Genomic DNA, 16,287 nt, shown 5'->3' with positions numbered 1-16,287 from the left:
AGACAGAAGGTTGAAAGACAGAAAGTTGAAAGACAGAAGTTCGAAAGACAGAAGGTCGAAATATAGAAGGTCGAAAGACAGAAGGTCGAAAGATAGAAGGTTGAATGACAGAAGGTCAAAAGACAGAAGGTCGAAAGACAGAAGGTCGAAAGACAGAAGGTCGAAAGACAGAAGGTCGAAAGATAGAAGGTCGAAAGACAGAAGGTCGAAAGACAGAAGGTCGAAAGACAGAAGGTCGAAAGACAGAAGGTCGAAAGACAGAAGGTCGAAAGACAGAAGGTCGAAAGACAGAAGGTTCAAAGACAGAAGGTCGAAATACAGAAGGACGAAAGACAGGAGGTCGAAAGACCAAAAATTGAAAGACAGAAATTCGAAAGACAGAAGGTCGAAAGATAGAAGGTCAAAAGACAGAAGGTCGAAATACAGAAGGTCGAAAGACAGAAAGTCAACAGATAGAAGGTCGAACGACAGAAGATCAAAAAATAAAAAGTCGAAAGACAGAAGATCGAAAGAAAGAAGGTCGAAAGACAGAAGGTCGAAAGACTGAAGGTCGAAAGACAGAAGGTCGAAAGACAGAAGGTCGAAAGACAGAAGGTCGAAAGACAGAAGGTCAAAAGACAGAAGGTCAAAAGACAGAAGGTCAAAAGACAGAAGGTCGAAAGACAGGTTTACAGATAGAAGGTCGAAAGACAGAAGGTCGAAAGACAGAAGGTCGAAAGACAGAAGGTCGAAAGACAGAAGGTCGAAAGACAGAAGGTCGAAAGACAGAAGGTCGAAAGACAGAAGGTCGAAAGACAGAAGGTCGAAAGACAGAAGGTCGAAAGACAGAAGGTCGAAAGACAGAAGGTCGAAAGACAGAAGGTCGAAAGACAGAAGGTCGAAAGACAGAAGGTCGAAAGACAGAAGGTCGAAATACAGAAGGTCAAAATACAGAAGGTCAAAAGACAGAAGGCAGAAAAACAGAAGGTCGGAAAACAGAAGGTTGAAAGACAGAAGGTCGAAAAACAGAAGGACGAAAGACAAAAGATAGAAAGACAGAAGGTCGAAAGACAAAAGGTTGAAAGACAGATGGTCTAAAGACAGAAGGTCGAAAGACAGAAGGTCTAAAGACAGAAGGTTGAAAGACAGAAGATCAAAAGACAGAAGGTCGAAAGACAGAAGGTCGAAAGACAGAAGCTCGAAAGACAGAAGCTCGAAAGACAGAAGCTCGAAAGACAGAAGGTCGAAATACAAAAGGTTGAAAGACAGAAGGTCGAAAGACAGAAGGTCGAAAGACAGAAGGTCGAAAGACAGAAGGTCGAAAGACAGAAGGTCGAAAGACAGAAGGTCAAAAGACAGAAGGTCGAAAGACAGAAGGTCGAAAGACAGAAGGTCGAAACACAGAAGGTCGAAAGAAAGAAGGTTGAAAGACAGAAGGTCGAAAGACAGAAGCTCGAAAGACAGAAGGTCGAAATACAAAAGGTTAAAAGACAGAAGGTCGAAAGACAGAAGGTCGAAAGACAGAAGGTCGAAAGACAGAAGGTCGAAAGACAGAAGGTCGAAAGACAGAAGGTCGAAAGACAGAAGGTTGAAAGACAGAAGTTCGAGAGACAGAAGGTCGAAATGTAAAATGGTCGAAAGGGTAAAAAAGTGGAATGAAAAAATGGTCGAAAGGACAAATGATCGGAAGTCCAACAGCTGATTTAAATATTATGAAACTAATTTGTCATTACTTTAAACAAATTCTCAATAGTAAAATATGATTTTATTCTATTATTCTCTTCTTTGAAAGCTGTTCGTTCTTTCAAATTTGGTTTTCATTGATTAATCTGTAATTTCGAATGATATTAAAAAAATTATATCTATTCAATATACCCTTCTTAGAAAGGTTTATGATGAGAATTATTTGAGATACTGTGATTGAAATTTTCATTTAAGACTTTGAGTATTAAAAATGTACACTTCGAACATTGGAAATTTTCGAAGAACTAAGATTAGATATTAGTATCTCATATTTTTCAGAGGTTTTTCCTTTACGTGAGCAATGCTTTAATGTATTAAATATTTTAAAACTCACTCTCTTTTACTTTACACTCATTTAACGAAAAAAATCGACCTTTTGTCTTTTAACCTTTTGTCTTACGAAGTTTTGTCATGCATTCGGTCGGTTTGGGACATTCGTGGGTCGCTTTTTCCCATACATTCATTGGCACTCTAGTAAATAGTCATTACATACGATCTTATATTTTGTAATGGCACTTTTGAATTAAAGTATAATTCATTAGTTCACGGTGAAATCAAAGATATTTGAGCTGTTCTGGTTGATAGGACGGAAATAGGCGCTTAGGCCGAAGTAACTCCTGCTCAATATTCAGTAAGGCAATCTGACACGTCTTCCTTTGCCATACACTCTAACACTATAGTACCCATTAATGAGTACAATTTCACCCATTTTTAAGTAAAGTAGGTTAACCCATTAAATGGGTGAAAAAAATACCCATTAATGAGTAACGTTTACCCACTAATGGGTAACAATTACTCATTTATGGGTATTAGTTACCCAATAAAGGGTAATTTTTACCCATTAAATGGGATAACCTCCTTTAATTCAAAATGGGTGAAATTGTACCCATTAATGAGTACTTTCCAGTTATAGTGTAGAACAACTCATGTTACACAACTTGTCATTAAATGTACACTTATCTAAATCATATTGATAGCTTCAAAACTCCTATCCAGCTTTCCATGCTCGGTAATGGCGGCCTGTTTGTTTGACACTAACTGGAGGGCGTATGTTGTTCCATTATCTTCTGTTCCTGGGAGAGGGAAAGGGAAGGGGTTGAAATTCGAACATCCAGATAGTGTCAAAAAGCACAGTGAAGGATACATTTATTCATACAAACAGGCCGCCATTACCGAGCATGGAAAGCTGGATACCGTCTTTCCCATTTCATTAACATCGTTTCTTGTTGTCCATATCAAGTTATAGGGCAGAGCGCTACTTCGTCGTAATCGTCTATTTCCGTTCTATCGAGCAGAAAACATCAGTATTATCAATGATTTTACCGTGCACAAATCAGTAATACGTTTGTACCGTTGCGTTAGTTCACAAGCTACAACACCAAGCCTATTACAGCTTATTGTGTGAATATTTACACTCATTGTTCTCAAAACAAAAGAAGCACTGCTAGCGAGCTCGTTTTATTCTCCTTTCATCCGTAGGACGAAGAAAATCCAATGGCGTTTCAATACGTTTGGATGGAATTGAAACTCGTAGGACGAATTTGGAATCAAGAAGCACTGTTCGATTTTTAACAATATACCTATCAACAATGTTGTGGTTCTTTATAAAATTCAACGGTAATTGTGGAAAGAGTAATAAATTTAGAAGTCATCTTTGATAGAAGCATGTCATTTATTGTTAAAACTTGTTCAAGAAAGAGAGGTAAAGCGTGAGTTGTGCTTAGTAGGACGTAAATTAGATCAAAAACCCTACTGCCATCAACGAAAACCTCTAATGGTGGTAAGCTCCACCCGATATTATCCTCGGATTAAATCCCAATCACAAATGTCCGGCTGCTTGGATTTCGACATAAGAGTTAATCAACACGCTGCTAAGTAAACATTTTGCAGATCATCCAAACAGCGACGGTATTAAAAGTGAATCCGAGTTGGAGCTTACCGCCAAAAAGAACAATGAATAAAGCACTCGTAAAACCAGTCACCAGTCGCTGGTGAAGTGCATCCTGCAGGGGAATCACAATAAAAGCGTTCAAAATAAATTGCCAATTCTCTTTTACACTATGGAAACTGCGGCAATCACGTTTTTTTTTTATTTACTGCTCATGTTAGTACATAGCTGGATTATCCGCTAATATTAAAACTTAAATCTAATAATAGGAATTATAGAAACATGTCACGATCTTTAAGCCACTGCACTGTATTTATAACAGTCAGTGAGTAATCAATAGAACTTCAACTTCTCACAAGGCCCACACCCTTACGTAATCCACCTGCATGGATGCTTCCTTGGACTCATTCTCGTCCAAGTTCCACGTGGGCAGCCAATCGTTTCTGGCATTCCAGAAATCGGTCATCGGATGAGGCGAATCGTTCCTCCACGGTTTCTTCGTCGGATTGATATCGTCATCGGAAAAGTACTCATTTCCACCAACGGCCAGCGAAATTCTAAAGTAAAACTCCTGATCAAACGGTGCCATTATGCTTCCATACCGCCACGGATTATCCATCCCCGGCGACGTGATATTGTAATTGCCACGGGCCCAGAATCCCGTTCCCACGTTGACCGTTCCTGTTTCGATGTCATTGATGCTGAACGTAATGTGATCCGGTGTCCATTCCATCTGATACCGATTGAATCCAGTGTGGTACCCCTTCCCGGATTCGGCGTTCCTCGTAAAAGTTGATCCCGATCCAGCATTGTACCCCTGGTTGGGGCCAAACTGAAGCTTCGAAGTAACCTGCTCAATTCCGACATTGATCCCATTCTTAATCAAATCACGATTCCCTTTCGATTCGAGCAAATCGATTTCACCGGAAGCGGGCCAAACGCCGTAGGAATTGTACTTGGGAAGGAACGCAACCGCTGGCCACATCCAATCCCCTGCGGGAAGCTTTGCGCTGATTTCCACCTTTCCATACTTGAACGCAAACGTATCCACCGTACGCAGGCTGGCACTTTTCACCGGATTCAGAATGTGAACATGCGATCCGACGCGCTCGCAACCGAAGGTGCTCTGCTTGGTGCAGCTGTGGAAAAAAGAATGAACTCAAATCACTGGATCTGATCAAGATTGACAACAATATTGAGCTCACTAATCAGCAGCTGATCCACCATGAATGTTCAGATCTCCCGATCGGAGGAACGCTTCCCCATACTCGTCGACTGTCAACGTCGGTCGGATGAACAGGTTTCCTTCCTTCACGAATGAATTGGACCGGTTGTTGGTGAACCACTGGAAGTCCCAATTCTAGAACGAGTAATCAAATTTCATTCTGGGAGGTTTTTGAAATGGAATCAACGTACAGTATTTCCAGCCAACGTATTCTCATGCTGCCAAGTGTCCAGATCGAAACTGTCGAATGTGTCTTCGAAGATCAGGTCTCCCGGGCAGTAAGGTCCTGATGGGTATTGGATAGAATTTTCCGTTAGTATTGTAATTTTAAATATTTGAATTAGGCAAATTGTGTTGAAAAATATTGTGCTATAAGGTACTAGGTTCAATATTCCTGATCAAAAAGACTTCAAACCTCCGGCTATTCCGTAGGATTGCGATACAGCCATTCAGGTTTCAGGCCCTGCTCAGTGTTGGGCCATGTGCCTATCCCAACTATCGTTTTCAGTATATGTAAACGCTTTATCAATTTCGATTTTACAGCCTCAAGCTGCATTGAAAAACTATACGATATACGGCAACTTTTACACAACCTTTACACAAGCAAATCTGGCGAACACAGGCAGCTAATTTTGGTCACATTAGACACTTCTCAATCCCATATTCGTTAACACTTCTATTCAGAAATGCTCTTATTCAACCTTTTCCCAGCTACTAAATGATCACTATACAGCTTTGTCGCAAAGTAGAGATAAATATCGTGTGTGTAGAACACATTAAAAGAATTATCGAATTTATATTATTCTGAACATTGGCCGCATTTAATTAAGCACCTAACTATATTATTTCTTGCACCGGTACCTGGACTCGAATTTGTGATGGAAATCTTGGACGCTACCAACTTTGTGACACCAACACTTAAAACTGATCTAGAAATATCTACATGTTGTTCTGCAACGAGACCGCTGAGCAGAGGCTTTATAATAGTACGTGTGCAACACTTTCTTGACCGTTATATTTATAAGATTTATGGAAGACGCAGTTTAAAAGTTATAGAACTGCTGCAAAAGTACACATCATAAAACCAAACCGCTTCGGATAAATAATTGCTTCCAAAAATCGATTAGGGTAAACGCTCCTATAGTTGCGGTACGTTAGAAGCGTTAGGATCCTATAGTTGTGTATTGAGTCTCCATGCACAACTATAGGAACCTAACGCTTCTAACGTATCGCAACTATAGGAGCATTTCCCCTATATGGCTGAGTAAATGCGCTTTCGATGTTTATGTTATTGGTTGTGTAGATGCCATGAGATGAGTAATATAAACTTTTTATCAGCTTTGAATTGCAGCTTGTATGTTGAGAAAAATGTGGTAAACAGTGTACGCGTTTAGCAGCTACTGTTACTTAATTTTACTGACAAGCTGAATAATACCCTAGCAGCACACTTGTCATTTAACTGTTGTGGTTACTTGTATGCACCTTATTTCAGTCACAATCAAGTTGCAGCAACCTATTTTGATGGATGTGTGTTGCTTGGGTAGTTACTCATACTATTTTGACAGCTTTTGCCAGTTAGGTGAATTCACAGCTTTTATGCAGCTGCTTTACAGCATGAAACTTCAAAAAGTAAGCTTACTTAGCTGAAAATGTTTGTTGCGATGTCACGATGTTTTTAATACGATGAGTCAATTTTTAAGATATACAAACTTTGAAAACCAGCTTTCATTATAGAATATCAATATCATAAAATCATTAAAAAAAAATCAAAAAAATGCAAAGATGTATTTCACTTGAAGAAATGAACAGTAGTGACCGGTTTTGCTTAATGAGAAGATGATTAAGGGTTCAATACCAGCGTCCATCTTTTTTTAAAAATCTGAGCATCTAATTTGTTTGTAATGGTGAATGGAGCAAATTACTACTGATTGATAGTCGGCACGGTACGAAAACGTTATATTCTCGGTAAAACATGCTCTTCCGAGAACGTCATTCCATTTCGTCGGTCTTGAACGATTTTTTTTTCCTTGATTTGTTTCCCGTCGAACATGTTTTCCCTCAGATGGGAAAACATACCGATTCCAGGGATGCAGCTTCCATACCTGGACCCTACCCATCAACCCATCAACTCATGGACAGGGGACCAACGGCTTCCCTTCCAAAGGAAGGCGTGACCAGAGATTTTATACATCAGAAAATCCCGACGGCACCAACTCGGATTAAATCCAGGCCCTTTGGGGTTAGAGGCAATCACGCTAACCATTATACCTTTCCTAAAACTTTGTCTCAGATGTCATTTCGATTAGATGATCCGTTTTTGCGCTAGGCAGAAAGTTTGCGAAACTTATGGATGTGATTTTTTAAAAGCTGATTAACTTTCCTTTAAAACAGTGTCAAAATTATTGATACGATTTTGGTCGATTTTTGTTTGTTTTTTTATTGAACTACTCACTACTGATAAAACAATACCAAATGCCCCGTAACGTGGGTAGATCACCTTTTCGTGGTACGTTACGGGATGTAAGATCTACCACCGATTCCTAGTCCTGACTTCTTCAAACTAGGGGAACAGGATTTTTCAGTAATCAAAGGAACACATCTTAGTCCTTGTTACTTTTTATGCCTTGTTGATAGTGATAAGTCCTCGGGTTGCCTGGACCGAGGATGATCTTGAAACAAGGAAAAAATGAGTTAGTTAGGCTTCACCTATGTGATTAATAATCTTCTAATCGTTGTTCCCTAGTTTGAAGTGGTTAAGACTAGGGTTCTGATGCATGGTCATTATCGGTGTCATAGCTTGTTTTTGTTGTAAAGGAATCCAATTTTGACTGACAAAGGGGCGCGCCTTTGGAGGGTGTTCCAACTCCGAAGGGTATAAATAGCGGAACCTTTCAGTTAGAATCGATTCCTTGCGATGAAGGCAAGAATGACAACTGTATCAAAAGTGAATACTTCATCATTTCTCAATAGTGATGGAGTAATACGACATGCACTAAACTAAGGACACGGGATATACTACAATAGATCAAATTACTGGTCGCAGTGGTGTTATGTCCCGAACAGAGGAAAAAAAAAAAATACCAATTGAATTCAATGTTTAATACCTATAGGAAATACGTTCATAAGTGTCGTCTGGTTACTCCTGCTTTCCATGTCACGCGAAGCGGCTGTACAACTCCCTTTGCTAGCAGGATGGTTGCCAGTGATTTCTCGAAGAACCTATGTCCAAAAATACCATATTGTCTATTTGTTAGGATATCCGGCTTTCACCCGGAAAGCCTGGGTTTGATTCCCGGTATGGAAACCAAAAAGTTGTAGTTATGCTATATGCGAGGGGGGCGACACATGTAAATCTCAAGTTTAGATGCTCAACAAATCTCATACTAGCGAACCAATCTTCGAAAAATCTTCTTTCATTTGTCGCATCTACTTGCATCGCGCATCATCGTTTTGCAGGAAATCTTCAGAATCGTCAGAAACTCAATTTTCGATGCAACGCCGTGCCTCAATCCAACTCAAACCTCAACGTCCTTACCATCCAGCGCCAACAGTCAATGACCCTCTACAACGGGAACTACGCCGTAGACACCATAACATTTTTGGACGGAGGTTCATCAAACACGTTGATCGAGAAGTCACTGGCAACCAGTGCTGATAAAAATCATTCCTTCTACACTCAAGTTAGCTGAAAATCAGGGGGCTGGCAACCCTATATCAATCCTATACGTTTGACAGTAGGCAACATCACGGGCCTTATTTAAATACGGCCCGCCTGACGTATACATGCTGGAAAGGGACGGGAAATCGTGTTATAAGCAGAAAGACAAGAGCTGATTATAGCATCAAAAACATGGCCGCCAGCCAGGCCCCTGCTGAAAATAAAGAGAACCTTAAAGGTGTATTCAGATCTGAGCGATATTTCACGCGCGGAGAAAGATTTTGCGAAGGTAAGAGAGGGAGAAAAGTACTAGTTGTCTCTCTCATTCCAACGCAAATTTTGCTCCGCTCCGCTAATGTACGCTCAGATCTGAATACACCTTAACAGATAGACCTGCATGAATCTGAATTTTGACATAACAACATTCTTTTGATCAAGGCAACCTCTAAGGCTGTGAACCATTTGCCGAGTTAAATTTAACTCATGGTTAAAACTGACATTTCGAAAGTTATTTTCTATGTTCGAAAATCCCTGTGCTGTCGATCGACCGGTTTTCGAGAAGAACTCAGCCACAGTTGTCAAAATTTAACTTCTTGTCTGTCAGAAGTAACCACGCTCGGATAGCAGGGTTAATCGATAACTTTCCATCTGTCAAATTATAACCAAAAGTTAAAATAATCCACCAATTGGTTCAGAGCCTAAAGTCCGGCTCACAATAGATACGTTTTCGGGTTTTTTGACAGATAATGCATGGGCTAACTGTCAAAAAACCCGAAAACGTATCTATTGTGCGCCGGCCTTAAGTATCGTAGTTAACATTTCCCTTTGAAAAAGTTATCGAAATTTGTTTTTCTTCATTCGTGGTTGGATGTTCTTTATCGCCTCCGTTGTTGTCAATATTAATATTTGTCTTCATCTTGGTGGGGAGGATTTGAGGATCAAATGCAAAATGATTATATTCCTTTTAATCAAATATAGCGCTGAAGAACGTGTCGTGTTAGTTTATACACACAAACCGATGGTAAATTGTTGCCTCAAGCGGAACTGATGATAAAACCCCGGTTTTAGGCTCTGGAGTCGACAATATTCAAAATAATCATTTTACCCTAAATAAATTTGATTATTTTGCTTTTGAGGATCATTTCTAATTTTGAATATTTGGGGTTGGATAATCAAGCACTGGAGAATATCAACAAACGCATATTCGTTGATGTATAATGAACTCATTTGTTCATTTCGCTCGTACGTAGCAGCGAAGATTTTCAAAACAAACACAATTCATCTACACTGCGTTGAAGCAATACTCGCTGCGTGTGATGGTAAATGATAAAAACAGACACTGCTGGCAACCATCCTGCAAGCAAAGAGAGTTGTACAGCCGCTGCGCGTGACATGAACAGCATCCGGTATCCGATTTCCACCGAGGAGTTCCTGAAATTCTCATCGGCTTGAAAGACATCCACCTGTACGCTCCCATCGAATCTAGGATCGGTAGACCGGATGAACAAATCGCCGTCAAGTCGAAACTCGGTTGGACAATCTGCGGAGCTACCCACGCAAGCCATCCTGAAACAGCGATAGTCGGACACCACAGCTGTGACATCGTTTCCAACGAAGATTTGCACGACCTGTTACGGAGTCACTATGCCCTGGACGAGTCCATGATATCCGTAGCGCTACTTTCCAAATCCAGTGACGACAACCGAGATCCTCTGAACAGCACGACATTGAGGATCGGAAACCGGTTCGAAACAAATCTTTTGTGGAGCGAAGACGACCCACGACTCCCCGACAATTATCCGAAGATAGTAACCTGTATGATAAGGTAAGGGAGTTAAATCCAGATTATACGAAGAAGGGGTATATCCATTGAGGTAACTCTAAGACCACTGGGTCCCGAAGAAAATCATTATTATTTTTGGCTCACTCAGTACCAGAACAACGGTCCCAAGCAGTCCCAAGCTATTTCACTCACCCCTGCATGTTCTGCATGAATCCACACACCCCTGATGTTATCTGTCAAACTTTCATAGCGAATCAAAACAAACATAGTGTAGTAATAGAATTTCAACTAGAATAGGGTACGTTAATCGTTTGCTTGGGACCAATAGGCTACTAAAGTGGTGAGCCAATTTAAAATCGTTAGTTTCGTATTGATTGTTGGTATATCCATGTAGCTTCGAAGTCTGAGTTAGCTGAGTTCTAATCGGATGAGGTGTGGTATCTGCCACTGAGTGTATTAGTGCATCCGAAGAAGCCATGGAAAGACCGATTAGTATGGGACGCTGCGGCTGCAGTAAATGAGGTGTCGCTGAACTCGAAGTTGCTTAAGAGTCCGGACATGCTAACTCCACTCCAGCTAATCAAACTTCCGTGAGCGATAAGTGGATTTCGGAGTGACTTTAGGGAGATGTACCTTCAAATGATGGTTCGTAAAGCCGACAAGCGTGCACGATTCGTCTTCCGAGAAAGTTCAGCAGAGGAATTCTAGATCTACATCATAGACGTGACGATGTTTGGTGCGACGAGCTCACCAATTCCCGGAAGCGGCGAAAGCGATCGTGGAGAACCATTACGTCGATGATTATTTCGACAGCATGGATACTGTAGATAAAGCGGTTAAGCGAGCCCAGGAGGTGAACCCTAATAAAAATTTTATGGTTTATTTGCTTAACGACGTGTTCAGGGTATCATCCAAACCATTTGTGGAATAGTTCAATCATTTTGGTTATCGTTCATTTATGGTAATTTTTTATTAGGGAAGTACGTGCAATCGAAGGCTGCTTTCGAAATCCGCAACTGGGTGGCTAACTTTCATAGTTAGGCTACGGGATGATCTGATGACGTATCTGTCAGGTGAGCAAAGTCCGACAAAAAGGGTGATCATGACCCTTTTCGATCCCCTTGGGATGCTAGCAACGTTCAATATCCACGGAAAAATGCGAATTCAAAATTTATGGCGTAGTGGCTGCGACTGGGATCAACCGATTGATGACGAATGCTGCGATAAGTGGAACCGATGGATCAGTTGGCTTCTGGCGATTTAAAATGTGAAGATCCGCACCACTATTTTCGAAGGTTCATTTCACTCGACTTCATCACTCTACAGCTCCATGTCCTCGTTGATGTCAGCAAAGATGCATACGGTGCTGCTGCATATTTCCGTGTATTAACGGATGAAGGTCCATTGTGTTTACTGGTGATGGCGAGATCGAAGGTCGCTCCGTTAAAAATGCTGTCAATATCTCGTCTTGAGCTGCAAGTGGCAGTCATTTAGTCCGATTCCGGAACGGTGATTTCTTGGATTCAGTCGGAGCAACGCATATACAAACCATTTGTCAATTTCCGGATTGGCGAGTTTCTGAGCCGATTCGAAGCATAGTGAGCTGCGGTGGATTTCAACGGAGAGTAAAATAGCGGAAAAAGGGCAGCAGTTTAGATTCGAACGGTCCGTGGTTCCAGGGCCCACGATTCTTGTACCTGTTAGAAAAACACCGTAGAAACGAATACCCCAGAGGAAGCCCGAATATGTAATTTGTTCCATGATATTTCGATAGTTGAGACGGTAATCGATGCCACGCGTTTCTCTCGTTGGAAGATCCTTGTCCGAGCAGTAGCCTTCATCTACCGGCTCAGGTCCAACTGTATCAGGAAACGGGAAGGCTTGGCGATTGAGGTGATTTCAGCACCACCAAGGGTGCAACGGTTGGTGAAAAGGTCTATACCAATTGTGGTGGTTCCACTGAAGCGAGAGGAGTTTCAACGTGCTGAAGCCTACATTTGGCGATGGGCGCAGGCAGAGGCCTACGAATATGAAATAAAGATCCTTATGAAGAACCGTGAACTTCCGTACAGCGAGTGGTATCCGTTGGAGAACCCAAGTAACAATTTTTGTTTTATGAGGGTTCTGTAGACCATGATTTAGACTTGTAGCATGCTTTAAAACCACTATAAAACTGGCAATGTTACTTGGGAAGAACAGAAATTTATACGACGTCAGTCCGTTTTGGTAAAGTGTCCTCCGGATGGAAGGCAGAACCGTTCATTCCTTCCCTTTGAACTACGATTCCCGGTAATCTTGCCTAAGAAGCACCCGATCACGACGAAGTTGCTGGAATATCATCACCAACAAGCGACCCACGCAAATGGGAAACTGTGGAAATTTATTTCGAGAACTGGTCCGAACACTTACAAGTAGTTTTTTAAAATTTATTTTGGATATGATGATCGCTTGAAAATAGCTAAAAAGTCAATAATTTAATGTTTGCCAAAGATGAGAAATGTCTGTTAAAATTGAAATTTCGTGAACTTTGAAGTGTTATAAAAAAAATCTGAGAAATTCAATGAGGATTATGGGACAAAAGTAAAACTTAAGCGCCTGGAACAGTAATTAAATTATGTCCACTTTTGTCCCACTATGCAAGGAAAGGAAGATATCCACACGGTAAGAAAAAAGTACCCAAAATTGAGTTCCTTTCACTCATCACGTGGCTTCCGTGGGGCTAGGTAAAATTAAGTTAAAGAAGAAAACTCAATTTTGAGTAATCCTGGCGTTGACCAAGTTGACAAAAAAAATAATAAAACGGAGCGGACTGGAACCGAACCATGGACGTTGAGATTACGGGACCCGTGTGTTGACCACTCGTCTATCAACGCTTGTGAAAAAGAAATGGTTAAAGGCGCATAAAAACCCAATGAAAATAAACTTATATTTGAATTCATTTATTATTACTCAATAGTTGAGTAAATTTTAACCAACGCCGCTTTTCTGATTCACCCAACGGCGGACCTCAAATGATAGAACCCAACGTTGAGTTTTTTTGAACTTAATTTTGAGTATTTTTTCTTGCCGTGCAGCTTTCCATGCTCGGTAATGGCGGCCTGTTTGTATGAATAAATGTATCCTTCACTGTGCTTTTTGACACTAACTGGAGGGCGTATGTTGTTCCATTTTCTTCTGTTCCTGGGAGATGGAAAGGGAGGGGTCAAAATCCGAACATCCAGATAGTGTCAAAAAGCACAGTGAAGGATACATTTATTCATACAAACAGGCCGTCATTACCGAGCATGGAAAGCTGGATAGTGAAGTTGCGGGAAAAATGAGTAGAAGCAAAAAAAAATCTGTTAGATTATTTTTGAATTTGTCCAAACTTTAAAGGGGCTATTCATACACCACGCGGATAGTTAAGAGTGGAGATAGGGCTCACTGTACTGGACAAAATCTATTGGTGGTGGACTGTTCAACTGAGTTTTTCCTTAACTGGCGGCATTTGGCTTCTAATTGAATGCCTCGTACTAAGATTGCTTCTGACAGCACTCTTCACCAGAGAGCGAGCAGCTTTGTAATGGCTGGTGGAAAACCAAATTGAGAATTTATGACCAAATTAACTTTTTATTAATATATCAATAATTGTACATTTTGATCCATACATCGCTATTACTACAAAGAAAAATGTAGAAATCTTCTCACCGGAGAAAATAATATTTGAAAGGAACTTTCGGAAATCTCCATTCTACAAATTGGTTTAGCCATCACTAGCAGTGCGACAACTGTCGAATTGGATGGGGAAAACCTAAGAGGAAGAGGTGACAATTGGCTTCTTACTCTTTAATTTCTATCTCTATCTCTATCTTTATCTATGTCTATCTCTATCTTACGCACATCAAATCAGCCAATCACGAGCTGGTTCACGTTTGACAGAAAAGTGGTTCATTTTTGACCCCGTATTGTCACCTCTTCTCTTAAGCTGGGTTTAGACAGGGCAAGTCAATTGATCAAGTCAGTTGAATTCAACTGACTTGAATGCGAATTGAACGTGTAAACCATGCCATTCAACTGACTTGATCAACTCACTTGAATTGAAAAAAGTTGAACCAGGCTCAACTTTTCAAGCCAATTGAATTCAACTGAGTTGATCATTTGACTTGCTTAGTCTAAACCCAGCTTTAGGGGAAAACTAATGCAGTAATGACCCGATTTTTTCAGTGCCTCCGCGCATACGACATTTTTCCTTCAATACTTTCAGGCGTAACATTTGAAAACGGCACACAAGCTTTTGTAAAGTATTACAAAACTATAAACAAATTGTCTAATTTTTAACTGGTCTTCCATCAGATCACAAGCACTGATAATTGCTTACCGGGAGGAGCCTTCAATCCGCTAGCCGTGGTCAGCGATTTTTCACATTTTAAGCTGGAACTTGCCTTCCCGGCACTAACCGTTTTCACCACCGACAACAAATCCAGAACAATCAAACCCGCACAAACTGCCACCAGTATCGATCCCATATTGTCACTTTGGCACTCCAGAACCCAATCTAACCGTTGGACTCCCTCGGTGGCCCCATTTTATAGTACACCGGCCCAGCGGGATTGCTCTGAACCTAAATCTACCTATTCCCTCAATCATTCGAAACAGTCGGGAGACAAGAACAATTCTCACACGCATTGATTTACTGCCCCCTTGGTGGGCCCGCTTTTCCGCCATCACCTGTGCTGATTTAGTGCAATTGTGCTAGTAATCAATCACAAAGATGCAGCATTCGTTATATTTTCCATTTTCATGCTACATACAGCAAAAGGTTCTGTCTGATTGGTAGTCGGTACAAGTCATATACTACATCGACTTGAAGTGATGTGATAAGAGATAAAGCAATGACAAGTCGGGTGTGAAAAACGCTTTTTGTTCAGCGAATGCCGCAGAATCGGAGTGTTGAAATTCTCCCGGGTTCTAACGGTTGCAAATAATCGCAGATTGTTTTTCATAAAGCACAAGTGAGCGGCATCATTCCGTGCACATCTCCAGTTTATGGGAGGTACTAAAAGCTTCACTCCATCATAACAGCCAAAGAACAGCCGCAAAACTCACCCGCTCGGGTTCAAGAGATTTCAATGAACTCTCTAATTGAATGTTGAAGCGTGACAGCATTGTTTTGATAGTACTCCGTTAGAACAGTGTGCCACAGGTTTATGCAACGGACAAAACTCAATGTATGAATAGGGTAGGGTGGGGCAAGATGGGTCAGCTAGTACATTTATTAATTTATTCGTTTGTCTAAAACGACAGCTTCATTGCAACCCCAATTGCGACTGTCAAGGTTGACTCTGTTCATATTGACAATCAAAAAATAAATAAATCAACTAGATGACCACCCAAGTAACATTGCAACGTTTATTGAGGTTTTAAAGCATTCTACAAGTCTAAATCATGGCCTATAGAAACATCATAAAACCAAAACTGTTACTTGGGCACCTTACCCTACATTCGATTTAAAGATTCCTGCGAAATTTCATGTGTGATTTAGAGTATTTAGTCTGATAGCTTCAGGATCGTACCGTGGACCGAGCCGTGGACCACCGTTAATATCATCGACACTCCGTGCACATTACCGGGGTTCATTTTTAATCTGAACTTCTAGTAACCCTATGGCCATCAGAAAAGCGAGTTTATTTGCTGTTTTGTTTTGAATCATCATTCCGTTTCGCATCGTTCCATACCGCTTTTCTTCACTCCATCTGCTAAATGACGGGTGAGCAATTTTTAATTTGCACAGCGTGCAGATTAGCAGGGTTCAAACTAAAAAGTGTTCAGATTGAAAACGGTCAAATTACCGGGGGTCCACGGTATCCCCTTTTTCCATAAATCCTTATTGTGAAAACCGCACAAACGCGAAGCTTACTGTACTCGGGTTTACCAGTTCCTCAAACGTCACTAACTCGGATCGCATTCTGGCTATACAACCGCGCCACCGCCACCACCAACCTGACCTGCACTCGAGGGAACTCCACTGAAGT

General features: G+C 41.0%; 1 protein-coding gene across 1 annotated transcript; it reads right to left on the bottom strand.

Moving 5' to 3' along the window:
- Positions 1 to 3,790: 3,790 nt before the first annotated feature.
- On the bottom strand, positions 3,791 to 14,781 carry LOC135700563 (beta-1,3-glucan-binding protein-like). The gene is made up of 4 exons (XM_065221091.1): positions 14,634 to 14,781; positions 5,027 to 5,121; positions 4,816 to 4,970; positions 3,791 to 4,749 (listed from the first exon to the last, which is right to left on the bottom strand). Exons 1-4 carry the CDS (start codon positions 14,779 to 14,781, stop codon positions 3,963 to 3,965), a joined length of 1,185 nt encoding a protein of 394 aa, XP_065077163.1. The 3' UTR covers positions 3,791 to 3,962.
- Between the last annotated feature and the right edge of the window lie 1,506 nt (positions 14,782 to 16,287).

This window comes from Ochlerotatus camptorhynchus, unplaced genomic scaffold, assembly GCF_037179485.1.
Source record: "Ochlerotatus camptorhynchus isolate MF236.1 unplaced genomic scaffold, CSIRO-AGI_Acam_v1.1 ptg000138l, whole genome shotgun sequence".
In the NCBI taxonomy this organism is placed as follows: domain Eukaryota; kingdom Metazoa; phylum Arthropoda; class Insecta; order Diptera; family Culicidae; genus Ochlerotatus; species Ochlerotatus camptorhynchus.
This window is presented reverse-complemented; position numbering and strand designations above follow the sequence as displayed.

Excerpts from the sequence above, each read along its gene's own strand:
- LOC135700563 (XM_065221091.1), bottom strand. The coding sequence starts at position 14,781 with ATGGGATCGATACTGGTGGCAGTTTGTGCGGGTTTGATTGTTCTGGAT. Across the intron at positions 5,122-14,633 it reads CGGATTGAAGGCTCCTCCCG|GACCTTACTGCCCGGGAGAC; the intron begins GTAAGCAATTAT and ends AATACCCATCAG. Across the intron at positions 4,750-4,815 it reads GGTGGATCAGCTGCTGATTA|CTGCACCAAGCAGAGCACCT; the intron begins GTGAGCTCAATA and ends TTTTTTCCACAG.